Source organism: Pituophis catenifer, unplaced genomic scaffold (genome assembly GCF_029215685.1).
Source record: "Pituophis catenifer annectens isolate HBS135680 unplaced genomic scaffold, rPitCat1.0.hap2 SCAF_7, whole genome shotgun sequence".
Lineage (NCBI taxonomy): Eukaryota > Metazoa > Chordata > Lepidosauria > Squamata > Colubridae > Pituophis > Pituophis catenifer.
In genome coordinates this window covers 63,003,459-63,025,810 of record NW_027256887.1, presented here as the reverse complement: position 1 = coordinate 63,025,810, position 22,352 = coordinate 63,003,459, and the positions used below count along the sequence as shown (strand labels likewise).

The following is a 22,352-nucleotide window of genomic DNA, read 5'->3' as shown; positions in this document are numbered from 1 at the left end:
ATGTATGTATAAAATCTCACCATGTGTAAACCTAGCTGTTACCAGATATCTTATATTTTTCTAGGACATATGGTTTGTTTAGGCTCATCATGATGTATGAACCTAGCCAATATGATTGCATTAACTACTCAACTGTGTCTTATTCATAAAATCAGGATGAAACAAAGCATGGTTTATAATCATATATAAATCTGTCCCACAGGCTCCAGCCAGAACTCTGATAACTGCCTTCTGAATGGCAGCTTTGGAGCTATCATTAAAGACACCGCCATCTAGAACACTTTATATTAATCTATCCTGGAAGTGATTAGGCAGGCCAGTTTCTCCAGAAATGGGCACAGCCGAAACGGAGACGGCATTCATGTCCCATGAAGTCAATTACTGAATTAACATGTTTTCTGAGCTTGCAAACACAGCATATGAAACCATCAACTAACCAAATATGCTAGTCTTGTACAACATACAAGATGAAAAGCAGTGACTTGGTTAAGTATATAGCATGACTACAGATACAAAGCTGTAGAAGGCAATAGTGGATTGTTTAGCAATAAGCTTCAAGCTGTAAAGTTGCTGCTTTAAGGATGAATGGAAATTCCCTCGTAGGGGGTGTAACTCTATTCTAAGTTTTCAGAATACCCAACTCACTATAGCTCCGTTTTCAATCAATCATTTCTTGGTTCAACTTGGCCTTACTGTGCAATATACTGCATGTACTGAGCCGCCATCCTTTCCCAATACTACTGTTTGGGTAATAGGCAAAGTCATTTATTTGACTTGATCAACCACACATTGAGTAATAAAGGAAGGAAGAGTTCAACAAGAACAGCTCATGAAAATATTATGCTTTAAATATAATCGTCTTAAGGATTTGAGGAGGGAGGGAGAAAATCAAACATCCCAAAAGTGGACTTCTCCAGCAACTCGATGGAACAGTGAATGTGTGTTTGTGGATATTTTAAAGAAATATTTTAATGTTATATATCGGTGACTTTGGAAACAAGTGTATCCAGAAAAGCAGAAATAAGTAAATAAATAAGTCAATTGCAACACATTGCTCACTTCAGTTGATCTTGGAATACAAGTTGGGTTAGATCAGGTTAATGTTTGCATAAGAGATTATCAAACAACTGCAAGGCTATAGGCTATACTAAGAAGTTGAAAAATAATCTGGGAAGAAATTTATAGCTAACTTTTCAATCCTGTTCGTGCAAACACTACACTGGTACAGCCATGTAATCACCAGAAGTCATGCTTGACACAAAGAAATCTTTGCCTTTCAGTGGTATATACAACCTCATCGTATATCGTTATAAAAAATTCCTAGCCACGTTGATAACAAAGTTTCTTATTTATCCATTTTACCTTCCTGCAGTAACTTATCACATCCTCACTAACTGGTAGCTCTGAAGAAGAAGTCGGGCAGTATGAAATATCAATCTTACATTCATCCTTTTAAATAAAGGCAGTTCTGAAACTGTAGGTCCAGAGAGATGTGTGTGAGCACACAAGCATGCACACATACAAACACACTCCTAGCAAAATAACAGAATAACAGAGTTGGAAGAGCTCTTGGAGGTCTCCTAGTCCAGGGGTCAGCAACCTGCAGCTCCAGAGCCACATGCGGCTCTTTGGACCCTCTACTGTGGCTCCCTGTCAGGTGATCCCACCATTGGCCAACCCCGCCCCTCGCCCTCCCCTCCCAGTTACCACTCACCTGGTCTGAGAAGGTAAGGGCAACGGCGGGGGATGGAGAAGCGGCCAGGGCAGAGACAGAGAGGTACAGAGAGAGGGGGAGAGAGGGAGGGAGGAGAGAGAGAGATGTCAAAAGGATTGTGTGGTTCCCGGTGTTTTTTAAACAACTGGTTCACTGCCCTAATGACCGTCTGGGTAGGCATGGCTGGGGGTGGGGGTCATGTGACTGGTGGAAGTGAGTGACATCGAGTTGGCCATGCCCACCCAGGTTTTGTGGCTCCTGGTGTTTTCTTTTCTGTGGGAAACGGGTCCAAATGGCTCTTTGAGTATTTAAGGTTGCAGACCCCTGTCCTAGTCCAACCCTCCCTCCCACCCACCCTCAGGCCGGAGACCCTGTCTATGTGCTATGTTAAATACAGCTCCTTAAATCAGGATGGAGCATTGTAACTCCACAGATATTGCTAAACTACAACACCTACGCTCCCTACTCCTTGGCCATATTGGATGGGACTCCTGGGGGCTGTTAGTTCAGCAGCATCTGGAAACCCACCGACAGCTTTCCCGCGCTATTGCGAATTTAGGATCGCACCGAATACAACGGGACTCTAACTGCTTCAGGTAAACAAAACGCACGCGGGGAATAAAGGCGTCCCTTCCTGATCCCTATTTGGCACTGCAAGAAGAGGGGCGATGAAGCTGCAACGTACAGGATCAAACCTTGTAGTCACTTACTCGCTGTGTTAGATGTATGTTGGGGGGAGGGAAGCTGTCAACCAACATCTAATAAACCAACTTTTTTTTTTTCCCTGATAAACCGAGGGGGGGGGGGCGGAGAGCTGAAAATGCCATCCTTCAATCTGTTCCTGGAAGGAAAATATTCCCCACCTCAGCCTCTTAAAGAAGGAAAGAGAGGGGGAGGAGGGGAAAGGGAAAGATGAAAGATCACGAGTTTCTGAATTTCCCTCGGCTGGAGTTTTTGAAAGCCATTCCGTCTTCGCCGAACTTCATTCTCTGTCGGCTCGGGATTGGTCAATCGGAGCTGAAGCTCCACCCACCCTCTTTCCAAATCCCTCTCCCGTGTCCGTCGCTTGACTCGGCTCCTTTATGTCCGCGGTGAAGGGACGGCGACGAGGAAAAGAAGAAGAAGAAAGGCGGGGAGGGGACAGATGCTACGATTGAGGGACTTTTAACGTCACTGGCATTAAGAGCCCCTCCGCTGGCTGCGGTGGTAAAAGAGAGTTTTCAGAACTCCTGTTTTCTCTCCGGCAAGTTTTCTTTCGGTGGGGAAAAGAAAAAAAAAAGACTTAAGAAAACTCAGAAAGGCGACAATCTGTGTGGTTTCCTCTCCACCCCCTCCAGGACAGGTAAATTCTAAAGATTAGAATTTAAAGTTTTTATACACTCGGCAAGTCGCGGGTGAATTTTAGTACGTCGTGCGGAGGAGTGTGGGAAAGGGAGAGGAGGAGGGAAAAGAAATTATGGGGTAGAGCTGGAAAGGTTGAAGAAGACATTGAAAGAGATGAAGGTAATGATGGTGATGGAGATGGGACAAGGAAATTAAGGGGAAAAGGCAAACGGTCCCATACATACATACATACATACATACATACATACATACATACATACACACACACACACACACACACACACGTGTGTGTGTGTAGGGGGAAAGGCAAACGGTATATATAATATAATATATATTATATTATGCCTTCACCATTTGGGAATTATAGGAGAGGTAATTCATCCCATCTGGATGGGCTGTTTGGAGCCCTGAGGAATTATAAGAAACGGAATGCAGTAAGAGAAGGAGAGGAAGGGTAGGAGAATGAGGTAAGAAGAAAAGGTAGTAAGATGGAGAAATGGTTTGAGACAGATGTACCATGTGGAGCAGCCAGGGGAAAAAAAGAGTAACTGCTGAGGTAGAAATTGTGGTGTGTGTGTGTGTGTGTGTGTGTGTGTGTAAAATTGGTGGGATTTTATATCATACGCTTGAAGGAATAGGACTCCTTAACTTTTTCAAGCATAAAACAGAATTTCTTTTTAACTGTGGAGTGTGATCATGTGAATAGAACTAAGTACAGTAGTACTTTAAGATGCCAGACTCAAACATGAGCCTGTCTGGAAAAAAAAGAGTATTCTATGTGATCCATACACACACACACACACACACACACACACACACACACACACACACACACGGAAACCTCTCATGTTTCTGCTGTGGCTTATGAGTCTAATTTCTTAGGCCTGGAAGCAACTAGAGATCTTCCAGATGTTGGTAGTTCCATTTCTAGACAGCATTTTAATTTAGTGTCTAACTAAATAGCTTATGTTTTAATTGCTGACTTGCTAGGGAAAATTAGCAAGAAAGCAGTCCTTCCAGCAAATATTTTGGATTTCAACTCAAAACTGGAATAAAGCAGGATTAGCTCCTTTTTCGGACAATCCAGAGTTAGCTCTTTCCACTTTTTATATTCCTACCTTTAGGGGTGACTTGGATTGCAGATATCCCAATCAAAGAGCCATCTGGATCTTTTCCTTCCATTTTTATTCATTTGTTTGCTAGAACTCTTTTTTCAAAGTAGTGGTTCTGCTTGAGCCTTTGAACTTGTAAACTGAAATGCATTCTGGTGCTAACAGGCTGTTCATGTTTTGTGTAACTATGACGGTCTGGATAACAGACAGGAATTTCCTAAAATAAAAGAAGACGTTGATCATGTTTTCTAATTTCACTCCCAATTGCTTTACAGTTCTTATATTAAGGCAAGACAGGAATAAAACAAGCCTGTTGTTCAAGAATGCCTTTTAACTTGGAGAAATTAAGATAACTTTGCCCAATTCACCCTCCATATGTGTTATGTTATGTTTTTTCCCCTTCATCTGTGGCTGGGTTAAGTAGGCATGGTGAAGATCATTGTCTGTTATATCTGGGGGGGGGGGGATTTGAATTGGACAAGGTCAGTTTGGACACTGGCAAAAGCAATAAAAGAGATGTAAAACAAAAGTGCTATTTAGAGTCACATTTGAAAGTAAACAGCATTAGATTAAGTAGTGAAGTAAACAATTTTATGAGAAGAAAGGGAAGGAAGGAAGGGGAGGGAGGTAGGGAGGGAAGAAAGGAAAGAAGGAAGGAAGGAAGGAAGGAAGGACGGACCCCAAGGTAATTCTGGAATCAGGCAGCACTTAAATCAAATTAATTAATTAAATTAAAAGATGGATGGAGAGACAGACAGACAGATGCCAATGCAGCCATTGTTTATCTGTAGTTGTACATAAACTTTCCTTAAACAAAAGAATAACTAGATGTTGGGTTCCTGATAAATTCAAAGGAATGGGAAGAACCTTTGTTGATTATGTTGCTCCAGGGAAGCCGAGTTTGGGAGAGTCCCTGCAGTAGCAACTTAGGCTGGTTGGCAGGAAAAACAAGGAAAGGAGGAGCAAAACCAAAGATGGATGATAAGGAGGCATGTAAAGCTGTGGCTTTTGGAAGAAGCCAACGTTCTTTAGCAAGAGCAGGCTGAGGTGGCTGCTGGCAACAGGGCAGCAAATCCAAAAGAAAGCAACACTTTTGAGTTTCTGAAAGTTGTGTTGGTTAAATAAGAGTTTGTGTCGAGAAACAGAAAATAATCTTCTGCTTGGCCTGTCACAGCTTTCGAGCAGATTCCACCTACAAGTACTTTCCTCTGCTCTTTTGTTTCCTTCTTCTCCACCCCTATCTCCTATCAGTATTTTCATGATGATATTAGCGAGATCTGCTAGGCTTCAGTGAAAGGAGGGTGATGGAGGGTAACTGAGATGAGATAGAGAAAAGTCACAATTGTCATGAATTGTTTAGAGAAGGACAAAAACAAACAAACAACACCATAGCTTTTCCTACTAGCATGGGCAAATTTTAATCTCCCTTCTAGGAAAGAAAATGGATAGTTTTGGGTACTTTTCAGTAAAATACAAGTCTGATACTGTTCAGCAGGATCCAACTAGAACAGATTTTCGTGATCCATGTAATAGATTGGTTATCTATTCTACCATTGTAGAGGTTCATATATTTAGCCTTGTTGTTTCCCTTATACTCATCAGAAGAAAGGAGGACCTGTGACATCATTACTGACAAGGGACACAAAGGATGCTACCTACATCTCTCTCTTTGTGTGACATGTCCTGCAAAAATTTGCTATTTGATTGGGTGTAGGGAACCACCATGGACATAACTTGGAGAAGGCATCCAAAAACACCTTTAGAACAACAACAGGTACAGAAACATGTGTTATGCCCAAGAGGTGGGAGAGTATTAGAAAAAGATTCACATTGGCATCCCTCTGACTTCCTGCAGTATAAGAGAGAGGGTAGTCCCAAAGATGCTATTTCAAGAGGCACCTGGACTTTCTGGTTTTTCTTTGAAGACATTTAGTTTCTTCAGCTCTGAGCTGAAGAAGCTTCTTGGATGAGAAGTGAAATATCTTCGAAGAAAAACCAGAAAATCCAGTTGCCTCTTGAAAAAGCACCTTTGGGACAACCATGACCTGGATTACTGAGAATCTCCATAGACAAGAGGGAGGGTAGGGAAAACATAGGCATCTATACTTCTATTAGTATAGATTATCTCAATAAAGTATAGTTCTAGCTTTCCTGGAAGTCAGTTCCTGTTCTGTTCTACCTCATAGGGATGACATTGGGTCACAGAGCCCCCATCCCCAAATATGCATGGGGATGAAATCCAGCAAGATGTCCCAATTACTCCTATCGCTTATAATATGCATGCAATCGCTTATAATATGCATGCAATGTTTTGATATGCATGTTTCCTCCTGGGGAGGAAAGCTATGGCAAGGTTAGACAGCATACTAGAAAGCAGAGACATCACCCTGCCAACAAAAGTGTGTATAGTCAAGGCTATGGTTTTCCCAGTTGCAATGTATGGCTGTGAAAGTTGGACCATAAGGAAGGCTGAACGCCAAAGAATTGAGGCCTTTGAACTATGGTGCTGGAGAAGACTCCTGCGAGTCCCTTGGACTGCAAGGCGATCAAACCAGTCAATCCTAGAGGAGATCACCCTCTGACTGCTCTTTAGAAAGCCAGATCCTGAAGATGAAACTCAAATACTTTGGCCACTTAATGAGAAGGAAGGACTCACTGGAGAAAAGCCTAATGCTGGGAACAATTGAGGGCAAAAAAAGAAGGGGACAGCAGAGAACGAGGTGGCTGGTTGGAGTCACTGAAGCAGTCGGCGTGAGCTTAAATGGTCTCCGGGGGATGGTAGAGGACAGGAAGGCCTGGAGGAAGGTTGTCCATGGGGTCGTGATAACAACAAATGCCTGTTTCCATCAGCATAGGGGACCATTATTTTCTTTCCTTTCTGTGTATAGGCTAAGATTACAGGCCGCTAAAACACTGAACTGCTTCTTTGCAACCCAATCACATTCCTCTTAAAAAGCAGTTAGTATGTGCCATAAATTCCAACTGAAATTACTTAGTTTTTTAAAAAATATTTGCCAGCTTCTAAACCTAGTAGATAAGACTAACCCTGAATGAACAAATAGAGGGGGGGGGAAAGGGAAAAAACACACAGAGCTGGGACACCACTTAGTGATTCAGTAGCTATTCCTGCTCTGCCTTTCTGGCCTTTCCAAGGTGAGCCACAACATAGAAAACAAAGGAGACATTTGAAGAGATTTCTGGATATAGTTAAGTCAGCACAATGGGGGAGAGAACATTTTCCACTGAGAAAAGTGTATAAAGAAGCATTTCATTAAGCCAGTACATTAATAATGTGCAAATGCTAGTAATATTTCAAATATCTGGCACTTTAAAATGTTAGATATTGAGCAAAAACAGATGCATGTGGGTTCAAGTACATGCCAGTCAGTGTGTAGTATTGTATAGACTTTGGTTCACCAAAGCAGTATCTATGCAGGATTGTTTCCATGTTCGAAGAGTTAGTTTGTAAAATAGCTTTCCTATCTGATGCTCTCTAGATGTGACATTATAATTCCTATATTCCAGCAACCAATTACACTTATGGAAATGCTGAACATAAGTCACAAAGTCCTAACTGCTTGAAAGGATTGGATCAACTATAAGCACATCTGGCCATGGCATGTTCATTATTGAAATCAGGAACAGGAAAGAAGACATTTGCTTTCCTCAACCAGATGTCCTTGGATGTATTTAACTACAACTTTTGTAATATTTGGCTGATAATGGCAAATAGCATGATGGTGACTGTACCATTGAGGGGAATGGCAGGTGGCAATGCTGGGTTCCGAAGTTAATCATGGTCAGATGTGGTTTGTACTGGAAGGGAAGACAACTAGGAAATCTCAGGATTTTTTGGGAAGACTGAGGATTTTTAAAATATTATTTCATTATTTATTTATTTAGTGAATTTATTTGCTACCCATCTCTTAATAAAATGACTGGGAGGCTTCCAGCATTAAACCATTAAAATCCTGACAAATATCTCTAAAATAATAAAAATAGAAATCCCAATCAAGATAAAATTGTAGTTAAAAGATGGAGAGGGAGGCAGAGGTGGGTTTCAGCAGGTTCTGACCAGTTCTGGAGAACCGGTAAATACCTCTGACTGGCCCCGCCCCCATCTATTCTCTGCCTCCTAAATCCCAGCTGATCGGGAGGAAATGGGGATTTTACAATAACCTTCCCCTGGAGTGGGGAGGGAATGGAGATTTTGCAGTTTCCTTCCCCTGCCACACCCACCAAGCCACGCCCACAGAACCGGTAGTAAAAAAATTTGAAACCCACTACTGGAGGGAGGGAACAGGATGCTTGGTGGGGTGGGGGGATTTGCCTCTTAATTCAACAACCACTGTTCCTCCGTTTGGGCCCAAAGCCATCTGGCAGAGCCAGGACCTCAGGCTCTTGCAGAAGGTCAGATGGGTGGGAGCCAATCTCATCTTAGGTTCTAGGATGTTCCAAAGGGCAGGAACCACGGCAGAGAAGGCTCTTTTCCTGGACCCCACCAGCTGGAATTCCTTGACTGAAGGGGCTCACAGCATGCCTCCTCTGCTGGTGTGAATAGGGAAGGCCAGTTCCAGTGAGGTGAGATAATTTCTCAAATAACCTGGATTCACACTATGCAGACTTTTTAAAGGTAATATCCATCACCTTGAATTGTAGCCGGAAGCAGACCAGCAGCCAGTTCAGCTCGCACTGTGGTGTAACATGGGTCATCCTAGGGACCCCAAGAATTGCCCACACCGCCATACTCTGCACCAGTTGAAAATATGCACTGGGAGAGTATCCTGGGAGAAAAAACAAGAACAAACTGTTCGGTAAGAAAACGGCATGGGTTGGATATGTCTGTGAGTCATCAAACGTTGACTTTGACTTGATGGTATCTTAGCTATTTTACTTTGCCCCAGAACCCCATGTTAGGAAAGGATCCTCTTAAGTCACATATAGCTAGGATAGAGATCTGAGGTTCTGCAGAAAAAGAGTTGGGAAATTCTTGCAAGATGATGCATCCCCAGCCAATCATTTGCCTCTGACCTGGAGGGTACAGACATAGAGATATAGTATATTGCAGCAAATTCTGCCATCAGGCTCTATTTCAAGCTAACAATAATTCCAGCCAACATTACAGAGGAGGCAAAGAAGAAATAGGTCATTTCACCTATTAATATGTAATCTCTCTAGAATTGTTTGATCAACTGCACTGTGTGTTAAATACAAATATAAACGTTGCAGACAGAGATGCAAACCATCTCTGCCACCTGGTGGAGGACTCTAGAAGGAATCTGCTCAATGTACCATGTAGCTTTTCTCTATGTAACCTTGTGCGTTGTACTTCCATCACAGACTGTTACTAGGCAGTGTCCACTTTCAAATTCATTGTTTTAAAATCATTTGGGAACTTCAACTATGACTTTGTCTCTTTTAATCTTCTCTAGGATGCTGTGTGGCAACAATCCAGGCTCGGGACATGAGATGTGAGACTCCCACTGTGGCCCTTGTTACTTGCTACCCCCATGGTTTTGCTGGTTCTTACAAAAGAAATTGAGAAATTGAGAAAGAGAGATGGTGGAAGACGAATCAGCTCGATAATATTGATTTTCCAGCTTTGCACACATTGAGTCAGACAAGTGCAAACACTGTTTTAATGACCATTGCTGTTCAAAAAGAGAAACCAGGATGCTTACCCAAACCTTCAAGAAACAAATCAGATAAGTAGGTACATGAAAGGTCACTATCAAATTGGACTGGGGAGAACAGCGCAAATTAGGCAACATTGTCCTGGAAGAAACCCAGAAGTTCCACGATAGACCTATTTTTTTATTCTTTGTTAAATAGTCTAGAAGGAAGAAGAACAGTGAAAGAAAACATAAACAATGGGGGGTGCAGGTGTGTGACCATCCTTAAGTTACATCCGTATACTTCCAGTATACATCAACTGTATACCTCCGTATACATCAACCTTTTCTGAAGGACACATTGAATTTCTGGGTTGGGTTTTTGTCAACTGGCTAGGAAATGAGTCTTGGAAAGCTACCCGTGATTGGCTGGGTATCTGGCTCACACAGCAAACGTCGATTCAAAACAGAATTGACCTCGGACATGATCAGCCCACCACTGGGGGACTTTCGTCACACCATGCATGTGGGACGTGGTGGTGATGTCTTTGGAGACACTTCTTTCCTTAGGAACCATGGTGGAGAGGAAGTCAAACCCCACAATTTCTTTGCTCGGACATTGTGGCACGTGAGGAGGAGCCCGCTAAGGAACCGGGGAAGCCGAAACAGGGATCAGGGCTCATCTGCACCTCCCGCCATCTCACCCATCATCAAGAATGCTGTGTCACTGCCTCAGCTCAATCAGAGCCACTATGACAGCGATGATCTTGGTATAGCATTTGCCTTCAAGAAACCCCCAACAAGCTTCTCTGACTATGGTAGGTGGCTTCTAAGGTAACTCATTTGAGACAAATGGGTTATCTTGTTTTAGATATTAATTCTTTCTGTGCTTTGGTTTATTTAGATCAATGTTTCTTGACTTCGACAACTTTAAGATGGATGGATTTCAATTCCCAGAATCCCCTTGCCAGCATGGTTGGCTAGAGAATTCTGGAAGTTGAAGTCCACCCATCTTAAAGTTTCCAAGGTTGAGGTACACTGATTTAGATACATGACAAAAACATTCATAAGCACACTCAAATAGACATTTCAATAATATTTTTAGAAGTCTATACTTTTTGGATTGACAAGTGCCATACTGCAGTATGTGTTTAAGGGAAGTCTATCACACATTATCTTACATTACAGTTTCTACGATTCTCTGCTGCAGTAATTTTCTTTTCTTGGTCTCCCATTCTTTTCTTGAAAACAGATCTGCAATATGTGATTACCAAATCATTATTTTGAATAACATACTGGCTCTTAAGTCGTAGCATTGTCTTAGTACATATTCAAATGATATCTTTGAAGAGTTTCTCAGAGGCTTTGCAACAAGAAGTTCCTATAAGTATATAAGTCTATTTTTTTTTTAAGTATAAAATAAAAGACTGAAAATGGAGGGTTTCTAGCAGGAAATCACAATGTGGCTCATAGCTTTCAGATGTCCTTTTTTTGGCCTTTCAGCCAAGTGCCAGCAGGCATCTGAGAGTGCTTTAAAGTTTCATCAAATTTTTTTGTCCAATGGTTCTTCTGCTACATATTTTCAAGTCTACACCAATTTTATAAGTCATATGTTTCCAGAATGCACTTGGTATTTTCCTGGAATGATAACGATAAGACCAGAAATAGCTACATGTATTTTCTGGTTTACCCAACAATCCATAGACAGCAGGAGATTAGAAATGGGAAGTGTGGTTATAAATGGAAAGGAAAGGGAAGAGGTGGGGTCATCTCAAATTGCAACTATGCGTGAGATTGGGGAGTACAACCAAAATGAAGCAAGTATGTTGTGAAGAGTCTAGAAACTGCAAAAATAATATTGTTAGAGCAATCTTAACTTTTGCTGCAGAATAAACACTAGTACAGATGGTCTCACATGCCAATTATTTCTTAATGCTTAATATGTCTTCAGTATCCTTGTTTATCTATTTGCTAATAACTTTTATTTTTATCTATTACTATATTGTTTATTCTAAATCAAAATCTTACCATCTGCAGTTGAGTAAACTACATCGGTGGTACATAAGCAAAATAAACTTTGGAAGAGTTAACTTGATAAAAAAATAGAACAGAAATAATTTGGAGCAATAAGATCTACCTGGAGGGAGGGGGCTATAAGGCTATAACATAACCTTAAATTTTAAAAGTGAACAGAATATAAAAATATATTGCTAAGCTCTAAATAACCAGCAACTAAGAATTTTGCATATGTTGTAGCAATCAGAATAAATTGATATGTTCAACATGACATGAGAAATGCCTACCTGTGTATACAAATTCTACATCAGGAAGTCAGAATCCCTAGAAAAGACGGGCCTTCCAACTGTCATATAGAAATACATGGCTACAACCAGCCTATGTACTATATAAGCCAGACATTTCTCTGTGTGTAGGCCACGTCAACTTATGGTGAATATAAACAAAAGGATAGGACAAAAACAGAAGATGTGATCTCTCCACTTATAAAAACGCACATCACATATCTCCTGATTATAGCTTTTTAGACTTGTCTGCAACTGCATATAGACATCAATGCATACTTATGTTGCAAAGGGGTTGATGGATAAGTGTGGGTTGCAGAAGGTTGCAGACCGGCTGATGCGCATATTTCCCAAATCTCAACTATATGTTGTGTTGAGATGTGCATTCTGCAGGCTGATTGACTGATCCAACTTCCTGTTGGCTTTGTTATTTGAGCGTCCTTTAGCTAGAACATTCAAATTCACAGAAGTATAAATGCAACAGCTATGCAACTATCTCCGGACAGACAGACACATATGTTCCCCAACATGCAGCGACACTGACATCTACTCCAGGCTAATGGCTCTAATACTGTAAATGTATCTGATTAGCGTCATCTCAAATGAGATGCTTTATTCCACTGATTTCACCTGAACCACATTGGAATCCTTTACAGCTGAAATTGGTGTAACAATAAAATACTTTGAATCAATAAATAGATCATGATTTTGACATTGTGCTTACAGAAGTCGGACATTTCATTACTGTAAACATAGAATTAACTCTGGGTCTATGCTAATACATGCAATGACATGTGTCTATTTGGAAAGTTGGTAAATATGTCAAAAGAAGAGTTATATAGAGCAGTGGGGAAAAATCATCATCAAAGGTATTTTTTGGTACACTTGTTTTGGAAGTTAAATCTTAATGAGCAAATGCAAAGAGACATGCATCAGTGGAAACATATCTAGGATCAGGTTATAAATCTGTGCTGTTTTGCGAGGTTTGAGTAGATATATATGTAAGATGTTGGAAAGATTAGTGCTGGAAACATGGCCCGTGTCCAGCAAGGGAATCTGTATTCAGTACAGAATGCCAAGCAAGCAGCTGATAGGAAAAGAGAAGAATCTGTATGTAAAGGAAGGAATTTATGAAACAGGAATATTTGGATCACGAGAGGAAACCAGAATGAAGTAGAACAGATCTCCTCCAGTGTCAAATGCTAAATCTGAATGTTGCTCAGATGTTTCCAGACAATCTTCTGTGCACCCACCTAATCAACATAGGAAGAAGTCTAGTCCAATTCTGATCTCAACTCAAAACAGTGGAACACATTCAGGTTTTACGCTGTTTAATTGGCGGTTGCTTTCTTTACCTCCTGTGGTGTCTGCATCTGCAGTAGAAAACTGCAGCATTTGCACTGAGGTGGGACCAGGAGAGTCACTCTGAGCAACTGCAGCTGTACAGTTATCTCTACCCACATTGCCAGTCTAGCCTTGTCGTTCTTTCCCCGGCTTTCTTCAAAAGAGACACGAGACAATGCTGCCCTCTGTTGTACATGATGAATTGTGCAGTTGTTGCAATAATCACATTCCGCTTTCCAGCTTTTTACATTTTATCATCCCTCCTGTAAATTCCAGCTTCAAGAGCAAAGTGCAGAAAAGATAAGGTTAACCAATCATTTAGAGAGAAAACTAGTTCCCCATTCTTTCTGCTTTTATCCATTCGATCTTCAGAGTGTAATCAGACCTGCGGTTCCATTGCTCCCAATGTATTTGCTCCCTAAATAAGCATGACCAATATTTCATTGCCCAAGCCAGCTGGCTCTGATGCATAATTCATACTGCTGTTAGAATTACATGTTTAGCAGCAGGCAGGAGAATATTCACAGAAGATCTTGACTAAGGCAGTGCCTATGTACCTAAGGCATCTTTATTCCAAAGATGAGAATGATTGAAATGTGCCTTGGAAAATTAAGTAATCATACTGAACTATCGTAAGATCATTTATTATGGTTTTTAAATAAAAAGGCAGGGTGTAATATTTTAAAATAAAATAAAGAGTCGATGTGATGGAATGTGTACCTGGAGAAGAGCTTTGGCAGCACAGGGCTTTCCTCGGGAGGAGGCAGTAAATTCCATCAGAGGCCCAAATTAAGAGACTGCACAGTCCTGAGCTGGATGGGGAGGGAGGAAGAAGTTCAGGGTAGCCACACTCTAGAATCTCTCAAGATATATCTAGCAGGTTATAGCTTTAGTTTGGCAAGATTCTGTCCATTAAGTATAAGCAAATAAAGAATTGAATTTGATTGGATTTCGGTGTTTGGCTCTGGGTTTGGACTTGACAGTCAGCTAGATCTGTCTTTATCAACAATCTCTTTTCCCCACAGAGGCCACCCCAGAGTTTTATAGGATGTTGATAGACTTCCTTGGTTCCTCCTGGCACATGTTTCTCTGGCAACTGATATTCAAAACATAATGCTTCCCACAATATAAATAATACACAGCCTTGAAGGCACCAGGTTTGGAAAGACTGCTCTATGAAGATAATCTAGCACTATTTATATTTAATGGAAGATCTGTCACCTTATCCATTTCATTCTTTCTGCCAATATATGCCATACAGTAATTCTGATTAAGGATAGGAGGATAAATGAGCCAGAATGTCACAAAATAGTCTACTTTGCATCTTTTAGATACGAGAATTCCCATTGTTCAGGAATCATAATCGGAACTCGCACAGCAGGTTGAACAGGGTTAAAATTAAAATGAATAATAAATCATAGTTTCTGGTTCAATATGTTATGATATTCTGCCAATGGGTTAGCACTTTGTAATATCAGGCGCAGGGACATTCCAGAGGGAGGGGCAGCAAATGACATCATGTATGTGTTCATATCAACCCACAACGGCCATAACTTACAAACTGATGTTAAATGGCATGATGCCAGCATATAACAGAACTATTTTTGAGATGATATTAATATGCCTGATTTTTATTTATTTTTTTTCAATTTATATACCGCCCTTCTCCCTGAGGACTCAGGGCGGTGCACAGCCAGAATTAAAAACATGAAATACAAATATTAAAAACAATTAAAATCTATATAAATTTGGCCCAAAATTTAAAAAACCACAAACCAATTAAACATTTAAAAATTTAAAAAAATTTCTTCCTAAGCCAGCCCAGCTTGCTGGAAAAAGTGGGTTTTAAGGGCACGGTGGAAGGCACTGAGGTCTTGGATTCTCCTTATCTCTGGGGGCAGCTGATTCCAGAGGGTAGGTGCCCCCACAGAGAAGGCCCTCCGCCTGGGGGTCACCAGCCTACATTGTTTGGCTGATGGCACCCTGAGGAGGCCCTCTCTGTGGGAGCGCACAGGTCGCTGGGAGGTCGTCGGTAGCAGCAGGCGGTCTCGAAGATAGCTAGGCCCTATGCCATGATTATGGACCCCATGGGTTTATATATTTTTAAGAATATGTTCTGTCTTCAGTTTTAGTCTAGAAATAGAAAACATATATGCCACGTGGAAATAGACACAAGACGTATGTCATAAAATGGGAAAACAGACCCAGAAATGTAATATAACACTCTAATTCTGAACCTGTTTCTACATATTTCCTTTACTGGCTCTGGGAGCGCACTGTTGAAAGATGGCTACTAGGTTAACTCAGGGATGAAAAATTTGCTCTTGGCACCAAGCACAGTTCATTAGAAACAGCTCACAATCCCCTGAGCTGTGACTAATTTGCATATTTTAGCTGTATGCTATTAACACAAATGTGCATGAGGTGGCAAATGTGAATCAATGTTAGTCTGACATGGTGCACTCACTCCACAATAGTCTTATCCTGAAATGGTAATCTCTTGCAGAGAAACCTTGACTAAGCACTAAGAGGAAGAAATAACTCACCTCTCTACCTTGCTCTCTCATCTCCTCCCCCTCCACCCAAAAAAACCTCCACATTTGTGGGCTTAAAGAAAAAAAGAACCATTTTGAAATCTGATCCTAGAAATCCCAGGTACAGTCAAATATATATGATTGGTTTTCATTTCCTTGATTATTTTGTTTTGCCTTTAATCCATTTGCTGTCACATTGTCAACCTTTCGTCCAGAGATTTGCAACATGAAAGCTGCAGTTATGAATATGGTACATGTAGAACCTCTAGTTTCCCTAGAATTGGGAAATAACCCCGACCTGTCCTCATATTTCACATTCCACAAATATAGAATTGTCACCTTCTGCTATAACAGTTAATGCAGAGAAGTAGTTTTCTATTTTTTTCTTCTTCTTCTCATTATTGATTTCTTGGCCTTTCAGGATTAGAATCTGGATTCTGCACCATTCCACGTGTTCCCCGATCTGAGAAGCCTCCCGAGAGCTGCCATCCTGCTGAGTCAGCATTGCAGCGTTCAGATTCCTTGCTGTCTTTCCGCCTGGACCTTGGCCCCTCTCTCATGAGCGAACTTCTTCATGTCATCAGCTTTTCAGGAAGCAACAGCTCTGACTGCAAGGAAAAGAAAGAATGTGAAGAGAGTAAACCCCCAAGCAGCAGCAAGCCTCACCCTTCCCTTCACATCAAGAGCAACTGGTCAGAGGATTCACTACCTGGGAAGTCAGAATCTCGTCATGGTAATGGTGAAGAAAGCCAAAACGTATCAAGCCTTTTGGATTACTCCAAGCTTAGATCACCCTTGGGACATTTGGCCTATGCCAATGGAGATTCTCATTCTATAGAGATGTCTGAGGAAGGATCTCCCTGTTTGAGAAGCCGGAGTTCTAGTTCTGAACTGGAGGCAGTGCCAGAAGAGACCTATTGGCAAAAAGGGCACCACAAGGACTGTAATATGGAAGCAAGAGAATTCAACCATGCTGCCCGTGTCTTAGCATGCCATTATGGGGCAGGAAGCACCTACTGCAGTCCATCTCCGCAAGAAGATCCAAGGAGACAAGCCTCATGGGAAAGCCCAATTACCAACTCATGGCACTTGAAAGTAGGTGCACCTGAGCAACAGGAATATTCTACCGGGTGGCGACAAAGAGGAGAAAATGAGGAGGAGGAAGAGGAGGAGGAAGAAGAAGAGGAGGAGGACCACAACAAGTCTGACAGTGATGAAGAAACCATTGTTAGAGAGGGACACAGTGATTCCTTTGAATATGTTGATGAAGAGGATGATGATGAAGTTAAGGTTTGAACGGACATGTATATGTTCTCTTGTGGGCTCTTAGGAGATATCAGAGCAAAATGAAACAATGTAAAGCTATCTGGCATTCTGGATAGGTGCAGATTCACAAGGTTAGCTTTCTTTCCAGATGACTACTGTATGTCAGTGCTTCCTAAACTGGTGTTTTCGGGCACCAGTTTGAATTCCCATAGAGTAATAAATTCTATCACACATACAGAGTGCCAGGCTAGGAAAGGCAGATGGAGGACAGAACTCATTTCGCTACCTTGGTCTCTCTCCTCCTCCCTGCTTTGTGGGTTTACAAAAAGAAATAGAAAAAAGGAAGAATTTAGAGCAAACAAAAAAGTATTAGTTGCTGTTTTGTGGCAGCTGACAGAGATGTTTATGACTTCACAAGCTCCTTCCTTGTGATAGATTTCATCATGACAGATTATACCATTATTTTTCCATTCCCTAGAAATAAAAACATTTATACTTAAGAATAGAGACCACTGAGACCTTTCATATATCTATCAAATAACCTGATTTTTCCTGATTTTTCTATCAGGAAAAATGCCACTTAAAAAAGAATAGTCTAGAAAAGGGAAGAGAAACCGTACCTCCATTGGGACAATATTCTCCTAACAGCCTTGTGCTGAAAATAAAGATCAACTCAACTGTTTTTCCAATCCAAGATTCTGGGACACCAGTGAGGCAGGATGGTTCCTTTCCTCTTTTTACAAGAAACACTAAATTTGGATTGGATCTGAAATCAGTTCCTCAGCACACTGTCCATTTTTCCTGCACCAGAACTCTGATCGAGATGGGATTATTTGTTGTTTATTATACACCCTCAGAAGGAAATGTAATCCATGTCTTCCAACTGATATCATTCCAGGGAATCTGTATGTTAAGCTTGTTGTTATTTTATATACTTCCAGAGAGTGCACAGAATTCAATTTATGTTAAGGATCTAGTTTACTGACATGAAGGGCTGAAATATAACTTTCCATCCTGTATCTCCCAATTCAGGCATTGGCAACGCAAAAACCTAAGAAACAGTTTGTTTCTAGCCCTTACAGCTTTGCATAGCTACTGCAGCAGCTTATCCACAGTGCTTGTTCAGGAAGAAAAGGAAAATTATTTCTCAAGGTAAAATCAGATTCTGAAACAGGGCTGCTTTTCATGCTTCCATGTTCCAAGAGGACAGTTTACACGTTGTCTTTGGAAGCCTTCCAGGTATAGCCCCTGGATTTGCTGCTAGTGCCATATACAAGGCTGTTGCTTAGCTGAGAAAGAGGCGGAGTACAGCACAATCCCTGCCATGATTCCATTTTACAATTATGATATATAGCGTGGCTTAAACAGGGAGGACAGCATGCATAAAGTCACCCTTGTGCAATTCCCTTTTCATTTAAACCTCATGTGTTTGCCACCCTGCACAACTGCATACTCTTGGAAGCAACTCTTCTCCATACCAGGGAAAGAGGTTCAATGAAGTCTAAAAATGCAGCCTTGCATGTCTTTGGCCACGTACTCTACCAGCATACTTCTGCCCACTGGTAGAAATAACTTTCATTGGTTAGGCAATACTCCCCCCTCCCCCTTTGTCTCAAAGACCATTCAGACAACCATAAATTATATACCCTCCTTAAGAGAAGCAGTATCTTTGAAAGTATCCTTGAGGGGAAGATCAGACTGCTTAATCTGAAAGTATCTCGGTATGTACTTTATTCTCACAGCAACAGTTGACCACCCCCAAAAGGAGAAAAAATGGGTAAAAATTTTCTCTCTGGCTAATTATAGCAATGACCATTTTTTGCACAGAGATTTTTGGAAGCATTGCTTGTTGAGATAAGTCAGTCTGAATCATGTCTTTGTGCTCATGTTGGCTGGGAAAGAAGGGTTGTCTTGTCTTAGACATGGAAGAACATGAGAATTAGGCTCCTCACTCCCCCTTCCCCTACATATTTTCAGAAGATACTCATACATTGCCCTCTTCCAGCTCCCACCCATCTGCCTGCATTTTTCCCTGACCAAATCACTCTCTCAAGGAACTATTCTGCTGAGAAACCAAAGGGGAAGAAGTGGATGTCATACATCAAACTCTTCAGCGGATTAGCAGCTATGAAAAAGAAATGTTGCCAAAGGATCTAACATGCGTGACAGTTTTAACATTCCTCCTTCCCTCAAAAAGGTTCCCTGAAGTTGTTTGTTTGGGTTGGTTTTAGCTAAGCAAACCAAAGCAATCATAGTAAATGGAGATTCAAACCTCCATGATAATTGATAATTAAGATAAGGTGATAATTAAGATTTTTTTTCCTTCTTTACCAATGTCTGTATTACCGGTAGGGTATCTTTTTGCAGCCAAAGACTGTAGCTACTTGGGGATAATTGAGGGGGCACACAGACAAGGGTAAAGAAATAATTAGTGGGATACAAGCCCCCAAAAAGATATATACATTTATTCTGTCTCTGACACTCATTGCCAGTTTTTGGTTTACTCGCTAACACCTTTCCCACTGTCTTCCAAGTAACAGGCCATAGATAAAGGAATATCTCTGTTAACCAGAGGTTTGAACAAATCCCTTACCTCAAGGGTGTCAAACCGTGCATCGTCACGGCAGTGTCACATGACATATTGGGACTTTTTTCCCCTTCACTAAACCGGGCGTGGGTGTGGCCAGTGCATGATGCATCCAGCCCGCAAATTTGACAGCCCTGACTTACACCCTGTGATAGGAATACAAACTACCTACCTCGGTTATAAAGTCTTTGTACAAGGGGGTCAAACTCAATTTCATTGAGGGCTGCATCAGGGTTGTGTTTGATCTCGGGGGGCTGGGATGAGCGTGGCCGGGGTGGGTGTGACCAGCTTGACATCACTCGTGTCAGGGGCGCCTTTGGTGGCCCAAGCACTCTGCCAGTGAAAACAGGCTCCCAAGCTCCATTTTCGGCTACAATGGCCTCCCGCAACCCTCTGCCAGTGAAAATGGAGCTCAGGAGGGCCGCACGTGGCCCTCCAGAGCTCCATTTTCACTGGCAGAGGCACCACGGGCCAGTCCTTTGCTGTTTCTAGGGTGGCCCTGTGGGCCAGATTTAAGCACCCTCTGGGCCAAATCCAGCCCCCAGGCCTTGAATTTGACACCCCTGTCCTAGTGAGTACAGGTAACCCTCATTTAGCAATCCCAACAATTCACAGTTGCAACAGTAATGAAAAAGAAACAGTTGTGACCAATCTTCCCATTAATGACCTTTGCGGGTCTATAAAGCAAAAGAAAGTTGAAGTAAAATCATAGACACCATCAGGGATTCACTTAATGACCATTTAACAACTGTGGTTGTTAAGCGAGTATTACTCTGTATAGAACTCTATTCTTCAGAACCACTTTATTCCATAGTCCTGTCTTGTGAGGTATACTATTTATATATTCTGGCACTTTTTCAGGAATTTGAATGAGTAAAAGTGCTTTTCTACAGGCTTATTCTTGGCTTGTCTTCCTGAGATTTGGAATCACTGGAGCATTAGATGACAGTCTCCAACTACATATGGGATGCCCTCTGACAACATGGATTCTTTGGAATGAACAAGTTCTTTCCATATTCACAGAATAATTTTTTTTCCTATTTTTTTTTTTCCTTGTGGCAAGCAGAGATGTCTGGGAGATGAGGTCACCAAAATGTCCCTCACAGCACCGTGATTGTTCACAAGTTGGCAGCAGCTGGAGGAAGCCTAATCCTGCAGTAAGCTGTACGTGGCAGGAGGAGGGAGAAAAAGCAGGAAGAAAGAGAATATAGTCAATAGGCAGTATGTGGCGACATCCAGCTAACTGATTTTCTGTGGTGGATGGCTTATAACAGGCTCACTTCAACCACATTGCCTAAGCAACAGAAAGGACTATAAGCATCTTTAAACAACACATCACTAGTGATTTGGCATTTAGCTGGTATTCCTGATGGCTAGAGATGGATTTTAGGAAGGGTTGGCTTAAACACTGAACAAGGTGGGATGTTAAGTACTTCTTTGCAAACAAGTGCACATTTTTTTAATAAAAATCAATTGGCTATATAGAGAGCTAAGCCATAGGCTTATCTAGTACTGATATTTTCACTGGCTAACATTGATTCAACAGGCGCTTTTCACAGCCCTATCTGGAAAGATTGAGAATTGAAACTGGAAATCTAGTATATAAAGCTGATTGCATCCCACAAAATAAAACTATTAATAGAAGCTTTTTCTCCCTATATATAAAGGAGGTTCCCCTTCCCCAGTCACTGTTATTTCAGTGATTTTCACACAAATAAATATCAACAGCTGCTTGTGATGTTTTTTAAAGTGTGCATTTTAAAGCATTAGAGAGCATTTCACTGAGGCAGCCTTCGGCGGCGCCATCTTGAAGATTCTGCAAATGCAGATGGTATTGAACATTATGTCTAGCATGACCCTAACAGCTTGAAAATCTGTAGAAAAAATACCATATTTATATTGCTTGCCCATTTTTCCAATGCTACCCTCAGCAATTTGGAAATCTTAGCAAACATCCTTCTGTCTGCTCTGGGTTATCTGATCAGCTTCCAAGTTCAGATTCCGTCCTTTTCTTCTATATATTCCTGGCACTTGTTACCGTTCTTACTATCACAATTTTTATATGTAAATCTGTATATATAGACTTTTTGGTGTCCTTGTGGTTCTTTGGATTTCAACTTCCAAGTATATTCCAATTCCCCTGAGGCAGCTTTAGGAGTCAAGAATACACAAGCTTGTACTAGCCCACACTTATTTGTGCCATTTACATTTTGCTTCTCAACAACTCAATATAATTTTTCTATAGAATAAAAACATTCTGTTTGGGTTGAGATGAAAGCATGACTAATCACTGTACCAGGCTCCTAAGAAGAATCTCATCTAATCAAGAAGCATGTTATTATAACTCTGACTAATCCTTGATACATCAGAAAGTTTAGTAATGCAAATAATCAAAGGAAGGATTCTTTTTTTCTGCAAACACATAGAATTCCTTCTAGTTATTTTTCTTTAACAAATCCAAGTTACTAATGCATTTGTCTGAAAGTCCTCACATAAGCTCACATTTGACAAAAAATGTATCACATGAATCAAACAAGTC

The 22,352-nt window shown here is 41.2% G+C and overlaps 1 protein-coding gene across 1 annotated transcript; it reads left to right on the top strand.

Annotated features, from left to right (window-relative positions):
• The first annotated feature begins 2,804 nt into the window (after positions 1–2,804).
• On the top strand, positions 2,805–20,216 carry CDC42EP1 (CDC42 effector protein 1). The gene is made up of 3 exons (XM_070947515.1): positions 2,805–3,056; positions 9,603–10,600; positions 16,382–20,216. The coding sequence occupies exons 2-3, from the start codon at positions 10,183–10,185 to the stop codon at positions 17,254–17,256; spliced, it is 1,293 nt and encodes a 430-aa protein (XP_070803616.1). The 5' UTR covers positions 2,805–3,056; positions 9,603–10,182; the 3' UTR covers positions 17,257–20,216.
• The last annotated feature ends 2,136 nt before the right edge of the window (positions 20,217–22,352 follow it).

What these genes read in the sequence shown, in the direction of transcription:
- CDC42EP1 (XM_070947515.1), top strand. Translation starts at nt 10,183, where the DNA reads ATGAGTCTTGGAAAGCTACCCGTGATTGGCTGGGTATCTGGCTCACAC. An exon ending in AACAAGCTTCTCTGACTATG is followed by an intron (nt 10,601 to 16,381) that starts GTAGGTGGCTTC and finishes TTGGCCTTTCAG; the next exon opens with GATTAGAATCTGGATTCTGC.